The 14,560-nt window shown below is 41.5% G+C and overlaps 1 protein-coding gene across 3 annotated transcripts in view; it reads left to right on the forward strand.

Moving 5' to 3' along the window:
* Positions 1-14,553, forward strand: part of BCL2L13 (BCL2 like 13) — a 47,284-nt gene extending 32,731 nt beyond the window's left edge. For all 3 annotated transcript variants that reach the window (XM_026116914.2, XM_026116913.2, XM_026116915.2), the window contains one exon: positions 7,252-14,553. In XM_026116914.2, the coding sequence (XP_025972699.1) occupies positions 7,252-8,064 (813 nt within the window). In that variant the 3' untranslated portion in view covers positions 8,065-14,553. The remainder of the gene's footprint in view (positions 1-7,251) is intronic.
* Positions 14,554-14,560: the final 7 nt, after the last annotated feature.

A 14,560-nucleotide genomic window follows, 5' to 3' on the forward strand; every position in this document is an offset into this window, starting at 1 on the left:
GCAGCCTTTCCTGCTCTGGCATCGGCATAGAGGGCACTTCATTGTTTCGCTGGTGTAAGGCTGCACCTGAATTAGAGCTAGGAGTCATATGACATCTGCATTCCCATCTCTGGGGAAATTTGTTAGTGTGGGAAATTTGCTTAATTCTTTAGAGGGGGATCTCTCAGGATTCTTGGATGCAGGCCAGTTCATGACTCACTGCCTTTTGTTTTTCAGACACTAGATTGTAAGCAGGAATGCATTTGTCCGGGTTCTAGTGTTTGCATTGTTGCTGTGATGCTATCGGTGTGTGAAGAAAGTGTTGAATGAAGCTTGTTTCCCTTTGATAGGATATGTTACAAGGTAAAGTCAGTAACTCCAGCTTAAGAAACTTCCTGTGTTGTGTTTTTTGAATTTTTTGTTGTAGTAAAGTAGTAACGACTCCTCTTCTGGAACTTACCACTTTCTTTGCCCAGTCTGTCAGCTCTTCCTCCTGTACTTCAAGGAGTTTTTTTCTTGGGGATTTTATATGGGCCTATTTAATTTCAGGGAAACTTTAAAAAAAAAAAAAAAAGAAAGAAAGAAAGTCCAGGGAACAGACTTTTTCCACAAGGTGGCACTCCTGTCTGACCAGTATACATAATTTTTGCCTGTGCTGGACAAAATCAAGATCTGTGGTGTGAGACATGGGAGGCTTTCTTGGCTGTAGACCCTTTCTGTTTTTTTTTTAAATGAATTTTGAGTGAGTTTCTTCACTGGGTCACTCCTTGCACTTCAGTGGTAGTGGGAACAGAGTTAACTGTTACTTGTGTGTTTAAATTTCATTAAAAACTGAACCAGAGAAACCAGTCAAGCTTTTCAAAACACTTTTAATTGAAGAATATTTGTTTTGGAAGATTTTTAATACAACTTTATCTTTGCTTTAGAGCAAACATTAACGTCTAGCTAAAACCTGGTCCTAGAGTAAGTTCATTGGGCATCATCTAGCAGGTGAGCAAGCTGACAAGGTGGTCCTGGATGCTTCAGCAGAGAAATTGAGATGATAATGTTCAGTGGGGAACTGGGAGATGCACTTCTACTTTGTCTTTGCTTACTAGCTTGGCTTAAGGGCTCAGAAAGATGAGTGCGTAGAGATTTACCCAGTAGATTACTTTGTGTGTGGCTACAGTCCAAGCGCTTGTGTATCTCGCCATATGTGCCACGTTCATGCAGCACAAATGAATGCATGTGAATGGCAGCCATCAGCCAGATGCTATGTACCATGCAACTGTGTGAGTTGGGCAGTTTTCTTTCCTCTATTAAGAAAATGCAGTGGCTTCAGTGCTGCAGGCTTGACAAAAACTTTTTAAGCAGTACAACCTGGCAAGCAAATTGCAGAGAATCTCTAAGTCCAAGTAAAATCTGTTTCTCCATATTTCAAGCTTTGGGATGATGATACAAAGGAACTACTGTGATACTTGTCAAGACGGTCATAATTTGGGAACTTTTTGATTTCCAGTTCTTAAAACATTCAACTTTGTCACACTTAAAAGTTCTAGGGCTTCCACAACAATTAGAAAGTTTTTTGGCATGCATCTGGTCTTCAGTAGTTCACAGGGCTGGGTGTTCAAAGTCTTATCTAAGGTGCAATTAATACTCTGTTAGATAACTTAATGGGCATCTCTCTTTCCATTTGTTATCTAATAACATCTCCATTGCATATGCAACACTATTTCTGTAGGAAAAAGGTTATTTATATCTTTGAGACATTCTGAATTTTAATTCGAATATCAGCTTGCATCAGAAGCAGCTTTGCATAAATCTAAAATTAATATTTGATAAATAAGACTTTTTTTTCTTATGTGGAGTTAGAGTTTTTTCTGAATAATAACTACTACAGTTAGTAAGTCAGCTTGTTTCAATACAATTAATAACAGACCTTTCTACTAGAAAACTATGAAGAAGAGTAGAGTCACCATGAGGGTCAGATTCCAAGTCTGGAATTGTTATTTTGTGCTTATTGTCTTTAAATTACGATTGAAAATTAACAAGTGTCTTTAAGCAGCAGCTTCTGACTATATGTTAAAGGTGGTAGTGTTCAGAATCCACTGCTGGAAGTGATTTTCCGCAAAATTTCTGATTCTGGCAGGACTACAGTTGAATCCAAGCTGATAGGTTCAGTCTGTAGTAGCAGTTTTCAGGGTATTTCTTCATTATTCTATTACCAGTTTACATTTGTTTAGCGTAGCTCACCGTGTGGCATACATGTTCATACTGCACAAATGAATGCATATGAGCTATGACATACGAACATAAGAACTATGCTATGAACTTATGCTTAGGAAGAATATAGCATGTCTGTTAAAGGTGCTTTCTGTCACTTGTAGAAGTCTTGTGGAAAATTTCTACGAGTCAGACCACATAGGCCAAGGATAATCATTGACTATGGAGCTCCATTTTTTAAATCTACACATGCCACCCCAGCAGAAATGAGTTGGTCTTCTCTTCAAGATTGCACCGTGTGCCATGGATCATCCTTATTGTTTTCTGACTAGGGAGGGAACTATCCAGTTCTCCTCCTCCTAACCATGACTTGTGCCAACTCTCCCCTCAAAAACTAGTGGTTGGAATGAGGACTGGTGGTGTGGTGTGGTGAAGGACTTGCTTCTGTAGACATACACGAAGTCATTCTGTAGGTGTGCTGGGTGGGGAAAAGCTCTTCAAGTCTGCGAGTCTCGTGTCCCAAATTAGAAAAAAAAAGAGAACTGTGGTCTCTCTGGTCTGGAGCAGCAGATTATCCATTCACAATAGATAGAGCAGGCAAAGAAACATTTCTTATTTATTGGTAAAATTACAAAGTATGGCTTATATAAGACCTCAGATTATTAAAAATCCTTCCAGATGGTCCATCCTATCCTGAGTTGTCTGTAGGAGTTTTGCCTCTGGGTCACATCTGTAGATGGATGCAGATAATTATCCTAAATGTCACCAAGTTTTTATAGCAGATGTTTTAAAAGAAAAATAAAACAAAAAACAAACCAAAAGAAAAATGCAACCCCCAACCCATTCAGCACAAAATCCTAGCTAAGTCCTCTTGATTTTCTGAATAATTCAGCTCAAGAAATGTTAATCTTGCATCCTAAATAATGCCTATTATGTCGTCAAACGCTTTCAATGAAAAAGTAACGAAATCATAGATTGACGCTCAGTATTTTAGGTCTCTTTCAGGTTTTTCGGCCTTGGGCCATCTGTCTCTTCAAGCTTTGAGAATTCTGTCCTCAAGGCACTTGCAATTGTTGGCCTGTATGGACTTGCTGCAGAAAGGAAATATCCAGGCTCTGATTTATAGGGAACCCTGAAAACTCTTCTTGGGTCAATTCGTTCTTCACGGTGCAGGAAAAGAAATGGTTGAACCTCTTTGGCCCTTCACTCTGTTGGAGATGGAATAAGTGTGTACGTGTGTGTACGTGTATTAATGAAATCTTTGAAACGTCGAGGATTGCCCATATTCCCGTTACTGCCATCCTTCGTTCCCTTACCCTCTCCAAAGCAGTTTTTCATGTTACTCTCAGCCTATGTCCTGATCTTACCTGTATGCTGTGAGAAGCATATCTCCAGTGAAAGTGCCCCAACAGATCACCTGGCATTTCAAAATGCCTTGGCATGTGGAAATAACTAGAAAAATTAATGCCTGGTCCTTGTATATGAATGCTATCCAGTGTCACCACCAAATGCAGTCTCCCCATCTGTGTGTTAACCTGCTGAGGAGGCCTCGTGACAGACCATGAGCATGTAGCATTATATCATACTGAGCTAAAATATTTTGCTTGGCCTAGGCAGCTACCAGTCCATGTAGCAGCTGTGGTGAGACCTTGTCTATGTTACATGTAAATTTTTTATCATTGTCAAATTACCTATGGGCTTTTTTTCCCCCCTAAAGAACAACTTTGATTTACCTTAGTTATGATGTTAATGAGAGGAAAAGGAAATACTTAAGCTTGGCAGATCTGGAATAGAACAGAGGCAAGGGTTAGAGAAATAAGTACTGAAGAATATTAGGATGGCTTAAATTCTACCACCGCCTCTTTACCTAATAATTCCTATTGACTGACCTTAGGTGGCTCCCACGTTGGTTGCTGAGTTGCTGCTCAAAGGCACTTGACTTTCACCATTGTCTTAGTATAAGAAATTCAGGGGAATCTAGGCAATCTGAAAATGGTCCTAGTTGGTGTGTTTATTAGTTTATTATTATTTATTATTGGAAAGAAGTTTGTTACAACACCAGAGTTCATAATTCTGCAGAAACATAGTGAGATTTCGGAATATTTTGTTCATATGCTTCGTGTTTAATCAATCATAATAGAATCTGTGCCCTTCCACTGGTGTGTTAAGACGAGAACTGTTACCACTTAAGTGGAGTTTCTTCCCATGTTAGTTTCTGCTAGCATCAGATTACAGACGCAGTCTGTTGTGTTGTGATGAGCTCTGAACAGGAAATAAATTGATTATGATTTGTTAAAGGGTAATACTGAGTGGAGAGGAGGGTAGTGTCAGAGGTTCATGAGACTGCAGATTTTACCCTTGATTATTTCATTGTTTAATTGCAGTTATTCTGAATCTGTAAAGCCTGTGGAAATACAGAATTTGCTATGATCGTAGGTGGCTGTTAGTATATTTATATTACAGTGAGACTGTCTCTTACTTAATTGACATCCAGAGAAAATCCTAGTGATCCAGAGAGCAAATGTATGATCTCAAAAGTGTCCAGGCAGTGGGCTGCCTTTCCAAACTCAACACAAGGCAGTTGAAGTTAAGTACTGTGTTACTGTGACTGACTTGCTTCTGACTTTGAGTTTCCAGTTCTGGAAACAGGAGTTTCATCCTGTTCCAGAACAGGACGAAAGGATGTTGCATATGGATGTCGAATTCTGTTCCTATATGCTGTGGAGGAACAACTCTGGCCTGCAGTTGTCAGTATTTAGTCTCTTTGGATCCAGTAACATTTCCATTTACTTACTCTTCTATGGTCTTCTCTTTCTTTGCCCTTACTTTGGGACACTTGTTGTTTGTTCCTAGATCATAGAAGTCTATTTTGTTCGATGGTATGAGCTGCATTTGAAAAATGTTTTTTTTTCAAGTGAAATAAGATTTTCAAGAGGGTACTGAAGTCTTGAATGCTCAGTTACTGCTCATAAGACGGAACCTGTTTTGGATCCGTTGGCATGTGTGTGGTGTCTAAACATTTTCATAAATGTAGTGCACTATTATTTTTCATTTCCTTCTGAATCAAGACTTTGACAATCAAGACAAGCAATCTTCAATTGCTTGGTGAACAGCTTGATCACTTTTAACCCTCCCCTTGAGGAATTTTATTTATCATTTCTGTTACTGATCCATTTCTGTTACTGATACTTCCAATATCCAAGCAATTTAAATGAATTTGTTAAGAAAAGTTCATTTTAAAGTGTTGTCCAAAATGCTTTTACTAGTGCACATATATCTTCCAAAATTCAGTGGTCTAAGAAGATGTTATTTAGATACCATCTCTGTAATATCAAAATAAGTTTTGAAATCCTTATATTCCCAGTGCTCTCCTGTGCTACAGCCTGCACTCTAAAGTCTCCAGCAATGAGTCCATCCAGTTTCACAGAATGGCAGGGTGTTTTGGGGGAATGGTTGGAGAGACCTCACACCATACACAACTCAATTTTCAGTGACCTCTTGTCAGAAACTTCATTGATGTAACAACTTGTGCTGTGTTACTGTCTATAAATTGTGTAAATCTCTCAAGTCCCAATTTTATGCTTCTGTCCTGTGCCTGACAACTCAGGGTTTTTCTTGTTCATTTTTGTTTTCTGAGATTGTTCCCTGTTCCAGCAAAGTGAAGAATTGCAGTGTGTCTAGTAGCTCTGCAGAAAGTACTTTCATGTTTATGGAGAATCCAGACCGCTTGCCTTTCTGTGAGAGAAAAACACTTTGCTGCTGGCATAGTTATTATGAATTCTTCTGATATGCCCACCAGAAGTTAGAAACTACGGACTTGCAGGCCCTGTATTCATTGCATGCTTTCCTACCAAACCATGGTAGGAAACTGGAGCAGAACCCAAACCCAAATTCATAGGTGTTGGGAAGTGTTTCAGAAAGAGGGGGGCCTGCTTTAGGAAAACTACTGTATGTGAAGGGGGGCAGGGAGAAATAAGAAGAATGGATTTTTTTTTTGTTACTGCTTCATGTTATGATGGGACTGTATTAGAAAAGTTGATAACTGAGAGAGGAATTTACGTTGAAGGGGTTCCTAGTATTGCAATAATTGGTAAAAATGTTCAAATTTTTGTTAGGAACAAGGGAGTGATCTAACCTTTGACTCTGGTTTCACATGCTTTCGTTATATGACTTAGCCAACTTTGGAGTTCTTCTCTGTCTCTGTTATTTTAACATTCTTACTATCGCACCCATCTTAGGAGTTTCTTCTTTTGCATTTAATTTTTTTTTCTCTTGTAATTTTTCTCTTGAAGCAAATCTCTGTGGTACTTACTCAGCAGTCCATGCATGACTGGAATGTACAGGGTTGTTCTTTTTACAGGGGGGAATCCGTATTTTACACTTGCAGTTTCTCTAACTGGAGCCCAGCGTCAAATTTTTAGAATATCAACCTTTACCCAGCTAAATAAACAAAAAGAAACCCTCTATGCATTTTTGGGTGTCTGTGATCATTTGTTTGGTTTAACTTAACTTGTGTGGCCAAAGTTATGATGCTAAACTTGGAAACTGAACTACTTTAAGAATAGCTAAATTATGAGAATTACTATAAATTACAGCTTGTTGGTGCAAAATAGAAATACAGGCTTCAGATAGCACTGGAAATGCAATAAAATTAACATACAGAAAAGCCCTTATATAAAAATGGGCAAATAATTCAGAGCGCTTGCACAAAATGGAGAGGGGAGAGAGATTCAACTGGGCTCACATGCCTATTTTGGTGGACTTAAGTTTCTTCTTCTCTGGTTAGTAACAGTATATTTTGGTGATGTACTGGGTGATGCAGTAACTTCAAGGAAAGGAAGGGTTCACAGCAAAGCTCTTGTAAGTGGTTCTGCTCTCTGAAAATCCCAGTAGGACCAGCTGGTTTTGTGATCTCTTCTAAAGTGTAGGTCAGACAAATCCTGCTCCTGCAGAGGCCCTCTGATCTTGCTGCCAGCCTTACTAAGTTTCCAGGTGTCTTGTTCCTCCCCGTACAGGGAACGTGATGCTGAACTCGTTGCTCACACGTTGTGTCCTCCTTTTCATTTGTAGGGAACAGTCTTTACTTTGGAATCTGAAGAGGAAGAGTACCCAGGGATCGTTGCAGAGGACAGTAATGATATCTACATCCTGACTAGTGACAACTCGGGACAGGTGAGCCCCCCAGAGTCCCCCACAGTGACCACGTCGTGGCAGTCAGAGAGCCTGCCTGTCTCCCTGTCAGCAAGTCAGAGCTGGCACACAGAGAGTCTGCCAGTCTCCCTGGGACCCGAGTCCTGGCAGCAAGTGGCCATGGATCCTGAAGAAGTCAAAAGCCTGGATAGCAATGGAGGGGGTGAAGAAAGGAGTGAGAACAACTCTTCCAACTCCGATATTGTTCATGTGGAGAAGGAAGAGATACCAGAGGGGATTGAGGAAGCAGTGGTGTCAACAGTTGCTGCAGAGACCATGCAGGCGGCATTCCCAGAACCCCCTGCTTCTTTACAGGAGGTAAAGCCTGAAGCTGAAGTTGTGTCCGCTGAAAAAGCACATCCCTCTGCACTTCTGCGTACAAAACAGGAGGAAAAGGGAAAAGTGGCTGAAGAGCCTATTGAACCCGAAATCCCCATCTTAAGTAAACCTGTTCCAAAATTAGCCCCATCAGAAGAAAAGGCTGCACCAGAACCTGAGAAAATACTGCTTCCAGGGGAAAAAAAAGTGGGGAAAGAGGGCCATTTGGAAGAAATGGAAGAGAAATCCTCCACTGCAGAGGAGAAGCCTATCTTATTGCCAGAAGGGAAATCTATACTGCTGTACGGTGGGGCTGCTGCAGTAGCTATATTAGCTGTAGCAGTTGGAGTAGCGCTGGCGCTTAGAAAGAAGTAACAGAGCTTTCTTGAGGAGGAGGAGGAGGAGGAGTGGGGAGAGAAAAGAGAGCATTATCCAATTTTTGTAGTTGTGTTAACTAAAGGTTGAGCTGCCTGCTGTTTAATTGGACACTTGAGTAACTTAATGGTGATGGGGTGAGGTTATTCAGTAAGCCTCCAGCTATGGACAATCATGTTTTTAGTAGAATTAGGGTGGGGACTGGTTTTTCGTGATTAAAGTACAGGGGTATTTTTAAAAAAAAAAAAAGAAAAAAAATCTGCAAATTTAAGAACTTAAGTGCAGGTGCTGAAGAAAGGGGTGCTCGTACTCTAGGAACTGGAACAGAGAATCCCCAGGGGAAGGGGAGAGCCAGCTGCTGTCAACCCCTGGAATTTTTAGCTTCTCAGATTGACCCGCTATTGCAGCTGTGCTGTCTTGTCACTTCCCTTCGCACCCCCGAGCCCTCCTTAATAGACCTTAGCCAACCTGAATCCTGTAGCGAGAGGCTGGTCTCCCTTTTGTCTCAGCTTCCTCTCAGGTACTGCACTGCTCCTCATAACCTTGCAGGTTCCTTCTAAGCCCCAGTGGGAGAGTGCTTATTCTTACCTCTTTGCTCGCACCTGGTTTGGCCCCTAACATTTATTGGAGCCCCATCCTGTAAAGAAGCTGCCTCTCTATAGTCATATTATCTCTGAGCTTTCTGGTGTTTCTGAGGGGGAGATGCAGAACAGCGCTTGCTGCTAGCAAGGAAGATGGGGGAGGTACACTGCTATTTGCTGGTCTGAGAATCCATTTGACACGCTCCTGCCCGGCCTGCTTTACTGCCACACTTGAGTTACCAGAGATGCAAAATTCATAGCTGATGTCGTGCCATTTTGATAAGTACTTTGGTACAAGTGTATATTCAGCAAGTAAATGGCAAAACTACATGAAAGTGAGACGTGAACTGATGCCACCTGTGAAATTCAAAGGTTAAATGCTATTTTGTCCTATATCATGCTGCAGTCGGTATTGTCTTTCACAAGTTAAGCACAGAGTGTATCTAGTCCTAACTCGGTCTTGGCTGTGACAGAATCCCAGATACATAAAGTAATGGATTCTAGTAACTAAGCAAAACAGCATTAAATATCTCCTCTGTTCGCCTGTTCCTGGCCTGACCGTGAGTGGTGTTCAGTGCAGTTTCTTTTGCGACTCTGAATCTGTAATTAGCTAAACTTACAGATTCACAAATGCTGAGAAAGTTATTTTGGAAAAAGTAAAGCCCTCTTCCCTCCTGTGCAGACACATTTCAAATGCTTTTGAAGAGAAAGCTTTTAAGTATTGCCGTACATGTTAGTTATGTCAGATCAACTGCAAGTGTTCTGTTTCATTGTGCATTTCTGTGTCTGTCTTTGTACTGCAGCTTTGTGAGCAAGATCTTAGATTTTCCAGGCAAAATTACTGGCCATCTCTGAGGGCTTATGCTTGCACTGTGGCTTAGAGCAGATGAAGGTAGGTGAAAAGGAACTTGGGATAATGTAAAAACTGAAATGTGAGCTTGCTTACTGTAAGCTTACTCTTCATAAAGCACAAAGACAAGGTCCATTTAAAAAAAAAAAAAAAAAAAAAAAAAAGAACTTACCTACTGTACTTCTTGTAATGAGCCTGTTCCTTAAGTGATCTGGTAAGAGATTTTAGCACATTCTCCAATTTAGCATGAGGTGAGTTCTTGCTACTCTTTTCTGTCCTTCCCACATCCCAATATGCTGGTAAGTCAGCAAGAACCTGGCAGATTCTAGGGAATTTTTGTTTTAAGCTTTTTCTATAATGGATTCTGTAGAAAACTTAATGGATTTTGAGCGATTTGAATTTGAATATTGAGAAGAAAGGACTGTCACCTATATACTCCTGCTATGGAAGGAACCTCAGCTTAGGGGTTCTGGACTTTACTGTTGATCATAGACTGCTCTTTTTCTGTGTACAAAAGGTAGCAGGTTGCCCCTAAAAAAAAACAAAAAAAATGCTGTGAAATTGAAGTGATCTTTTTTTTTTTGCCGTTTCTTGGTGTCCTGCTGAGATTCTTATTGTTGTGCTTTGTGCCCAGAACAGGGACCTCCTCATGCCATGGACTCCCGCTGCTGCTGGTACAGCGTAGGGGCAGTATTTCTGCCTTCCCACCACCATAGTTCTCTCCCTTGGCACCTCCCTGGAGCTTTCCTCTCTTTGAGAGGGGAGGTCCTTATACTCCTTTTGTCACAGATGTGCAATGTTTACATTTTGCTTCATTTAACATGTTTAAACAGTATTTATTGGCAGGTGACACTATCTGCGAGGGTACTTGATTGCTCCTAGGTGGCAAGGGCTGCTTTATTGCCCAGTAAGTCGGGACAGGCCTGCCCCTCTCCTGCTGCTTTTTTTCTGTTTCCTTTCCGGGCATGTTCTCTGTGGGAGTAGGACTGTTCTTAACCTGACCTAAGTCCTCTCCTTGCCGAAGATGATGCATCTACATTTGTGAAATCCCCCATCTGTAGTCACTCAGTGGGTTATACAGCAGTACCCAGATCCACTCTAAAACAGAGATGGTTTTTTTGGACACTCTAGATAACATGTTTGCAAGCTGTGGGGGAAAAGGTGTTCTTTTCACCCTTCTCTGTACGTGGTTGTTTTACTAGTAGTGCAGATGAGAAGATAAATCCATGCGAGTTAGGGGCAAAAAAGTCCCTAGCGTATTGACACAAAGAGCCCAGTGGGGCTCTAAATAAAAAGTGTCTTTGCCAGCAAACAGCAGTGAGAGGAAGGAGGCAGCAGTAGTGGGGAAAACAAACAACTTTTGGTTTTGTTAAGCTTTTTGCAGTGGGGTGGAAATCTCAAGGATCTGGTGTGTTGCTACTTCGAATGGAGCATCAGCTGCACAACTGTGTGTTTTGGTTACTTGGTCCCTTGCCGATCTTCCCATTCTTAGGCTCTTATTGATTGGACAATTCAGAAAGAACATGTACCCCTCTTCTCCCCCATCCCTCTAACCACATGTTTATAAAATTTCACATATCTGTCTTTCCTCTAGGAACACTCCATTAGCTTTAAAAAAAAAAAAAAAAAAAAGTCAGTTATGGACTTGAATTCTACTGAATCTGGAGTCCTGGGGTCAGTGCTAGCACAGGCCCTTTGTAAGTGACAAAAGGGGTGGATGAGCTCAGATGACAGTATTATCACTGACCTGAATGCCAGGCTTCTTGCTCTATGATAGGCATGAATTAGAAAATGGATTTTTTCCCCCTATTTTAAAATAGATTAAGGGAATCCTAAACTGAATGGTCTAATGGCACTGAACTATGTGCTTGCAACCTCTACTTAGTGAATCTTGCAGCTGGCAGAGGAAAGACGGTAGCTATATACTTATGAAAGAACATACAGAATTACTCTCACTTGTGTTCCTTATCCGCTTCCCAAAAGTGCCTCAATATCTGTCCTCGAGTGGACTGTACCTTAACAAAGTATCTACCTTCGACCCATTCTTTCTTCACTTTATCCTTGTCTGCTCCACATCCTCAAGCTAAGATGATAAAACCACAAAGGGCTATATCTGCAGAAGGTGTGAATTACTGCAATATGGAGTTCCTTTGTGCACAACTAAGAGACCTTGCCTGGAAGCCACAGTCTGAGTTAAATACTTAAGAAATTGCAGTTGGTAGCATGATAAATAAAGAGCTGTCAAGGAAAAGGCTTTTAAACTAAGGCATGACTTAAATTTCAGTTATGCTTAACTCTAGGCTGTGGGGAGGCTCACTTAGGCGTTACTGCTGGGAACTGGGCAAGGTCTTTTTACATAAAACAAACCTAAAACAACAGGCCTGGGAGCAAAGACTGAAACCCAGAATCCCTGTTATATGGATGCCCAAACCACTTGGACCCAGAGCCATGTCCCCTCCCCTTGCAGCCATGCATGAGCTCAGGGGACTCCTACCATAAGAAACTTCAGGAGCACCTGGGTCGTGGAGCTGTAGTTGGCATAGCAGTTTCAAGCCACTCAGCTAGGTCAAAATTGGAACAGCACCAGGCACAGAGAGAGAGCCAGTTTGAGAACTTAAGGTTTCAGTTCCTGCTGGGCTAGGTGGAAGCTGAGTAAGGGTTTGCAGTAATTTGGCTGCCTAGAATAAGAGGTTGATGCCTAAAATACTGTATCTGGCCTAATGACAGGACAAGCTTGAGCCAGGAAAGGAACAAAGCCCCCAGACTTCTGTCTATTCAAGTGTGACCTATTGAGCATCTGCCTGCTCCAGGCACTTACCAGTCTTTGAACAGACGCTCCCAGCATGTAGCCAGACAATGCAGTGGAAGCATGTTTTCTGTTTAGTATCGGATCTGGTTTTGGACATCAGTTTACCTTCTAGATAGAAGAGGGTTTCTCCAGCAGTTACGTGGATGCTATAGCCATGTACAGACAGTTAACAAGGGAAGTGGAAGGTTGTGTTGGTGTGGTGGTTGCAGTTGGATGTTTATTTCCTTACTTTCCTTCTAGCAAGCAGACTACGACTACAAAAATTCATCCTTGCTGTTTGCAAGGGCTGTGATTCTCAGCAGCTGGGGGCCAAATTCGAGAGCCTGTAGCTCAAGGAAAAGTTGAATGCTATAGTGCTAAGAGTGCTTTTGCCCAGGGCAAGTTCTGTTACCAGAATCCTGTTTTTTCTTTTCATGCGTCTCTGATCACAGCTAGGCTAACAATCTATCTATCTGGACTATTTTTAAACTAATCAATGCTTTCTAATGGTCACAAATGGACCATCTCATTAGTACTAAACAAGTGAGTTTCAAAAGTTTGGGTTTTTTCTTCTTTTTTTCTTTTTTTCATTTTAATGATTGTAGTAGTGAAATAATTTGAGGTCTTAAGCCTTCCCTACATTTAAGCTACAGTGGTATGGCAGTACTAGCAAAGCCCTAGTAAGGTAGATGTCACTATCCTGGCCGGGGGAAAAAAAAAAAAAAAAAAAAAAGTGCTTCTAATAGGCACAGTCTTTCATTCAGTGAGGCAGAGCAATCAACAGCTGCAAAATTCGTATCTGAAGATATAATTACCAGGGTCTTTGCTGTGAAAGTGTTGGGGGCTGGAGGAGTGGTGGGGTGGAGGGTGGGGGGGGGTGAGCAGTCACCTGGCTGCCACTGCTAGGTGTATAGCCCAGGTTGGCAGTAGAATTTCTCATTCTTGGCATGACACATACTGCTTCTTTCAGTGTCTGAAGGGCAACTCATCTGTTGTATGTATTCTATACTCCAGTAGGTTCCAGGTAGGAAAAATGTGTTTCAAAGTGAAACAAACAGGGCAAGATGAGGCAGAAAAATCATTTTCTGTACCTGCTGGAGGTAGAAACTATGTATTGTTTCATTTGGCTTGGTCTGCTTATTTTCTGCACTAGGAAGGTTACAAGACCAGCACTGCTTTGAGTCTCTGTATTTGTGCTGTGCTTTGAAGTCAAGCTATGTACTGTCATTAAAAAAACAAACAAAACAAAACAAAAAAAAAGTAGCATTCAAGCCACCACTAATTCAGTCCAGTGCGGATAGCACACTGGGCCCCTATGGCGCAGGGACTACAGGGCTAGCTATATGCAATGGGTCTCAGTTTGCATCTGCTGCTGTTAGCTACATGGACTAGTGGCTTTGACTGGGGAATGAGAACTGCACCAGCTTGGAACAGGTCAGCTGTAGCATTACCAATACACATAGGGGAACCAGAACACACCACAGCTCATACTCACTTCTTTATTTAAATGACTTTTTTTTCTTTTCTTTTTTTTTTTTTTTTTTTAGAGAACAGCTGACCCTCTCTAGGTCTTTTAGGTAGGCTGACTTGCCTATGGTATGCTGTAGAAGAGGGGAAGCTACAGTTAGCTTCCAGTGGAAGCTGCTTTCAATCTCCCTGCAGTATCTGCAGGGGAGGCAAGGAACACTATTGACTTGGACAGAACAAGCTGCAGAGGATGCATCTTATTGCTGTATCTTTAGGGGGGTCTCTTCCCCATTTTTAACTCGCATTATAAGCTTTTATTCAAAAAGTGTTATAAGGCTAAAACCCACTCAGACCAAAAGAATGCCACTTGATTTTGTTGAATAGCGAAGTCTAATGGGACTGACTGTAATGTACACACATTAGGGGATATCTCTCCCACTAGGCTTCTGCTGGGTCTAGACAGACAGAGGCTGACTTGCAGGGAGTTCAGGTTGTGTTCCCAAGTGGCCTGTTTGTGGGAAGATACCCTGACTTGTCCTGAAGTCACCAGTTACCCAAGGAACTGGTCATACTGTTCCTTTTAATGTGTAAGTGCAGCCTTCTTGGGGAAAACTGTCTAAAGCTTCTTGTGCCATTTGGTTAATAAAAGTGTTTCCACCTTTAAAAGGAAGTTCTTTCCAGCTTCATTGTTCTACACTCAATTCAAGTGAAGGGGTATGTATATTTTTTCCTTCTGCCAATGGGACACTGCTGTAAGACCATGCCCCAGGTTGCACTTTAATAAATGGTACAGTTTTCAAAAACACTGTG

Source organism: Dromaius novaehollandiae, chromosome 1 (genome assembly GCF_036370855.1).
Source record: "Dromaius novaehollandiae isolate bDroNov1 chromosome 1, bDroNov1.hap1, whole genome shotgun sequence".
Classification (NCBI taxonomy): Eukaryota; Metazoa; Chordata; class Aves; order Casuariiformes; family Dromaiidae; genus Dromaius; species Dromaius novaehollandiae.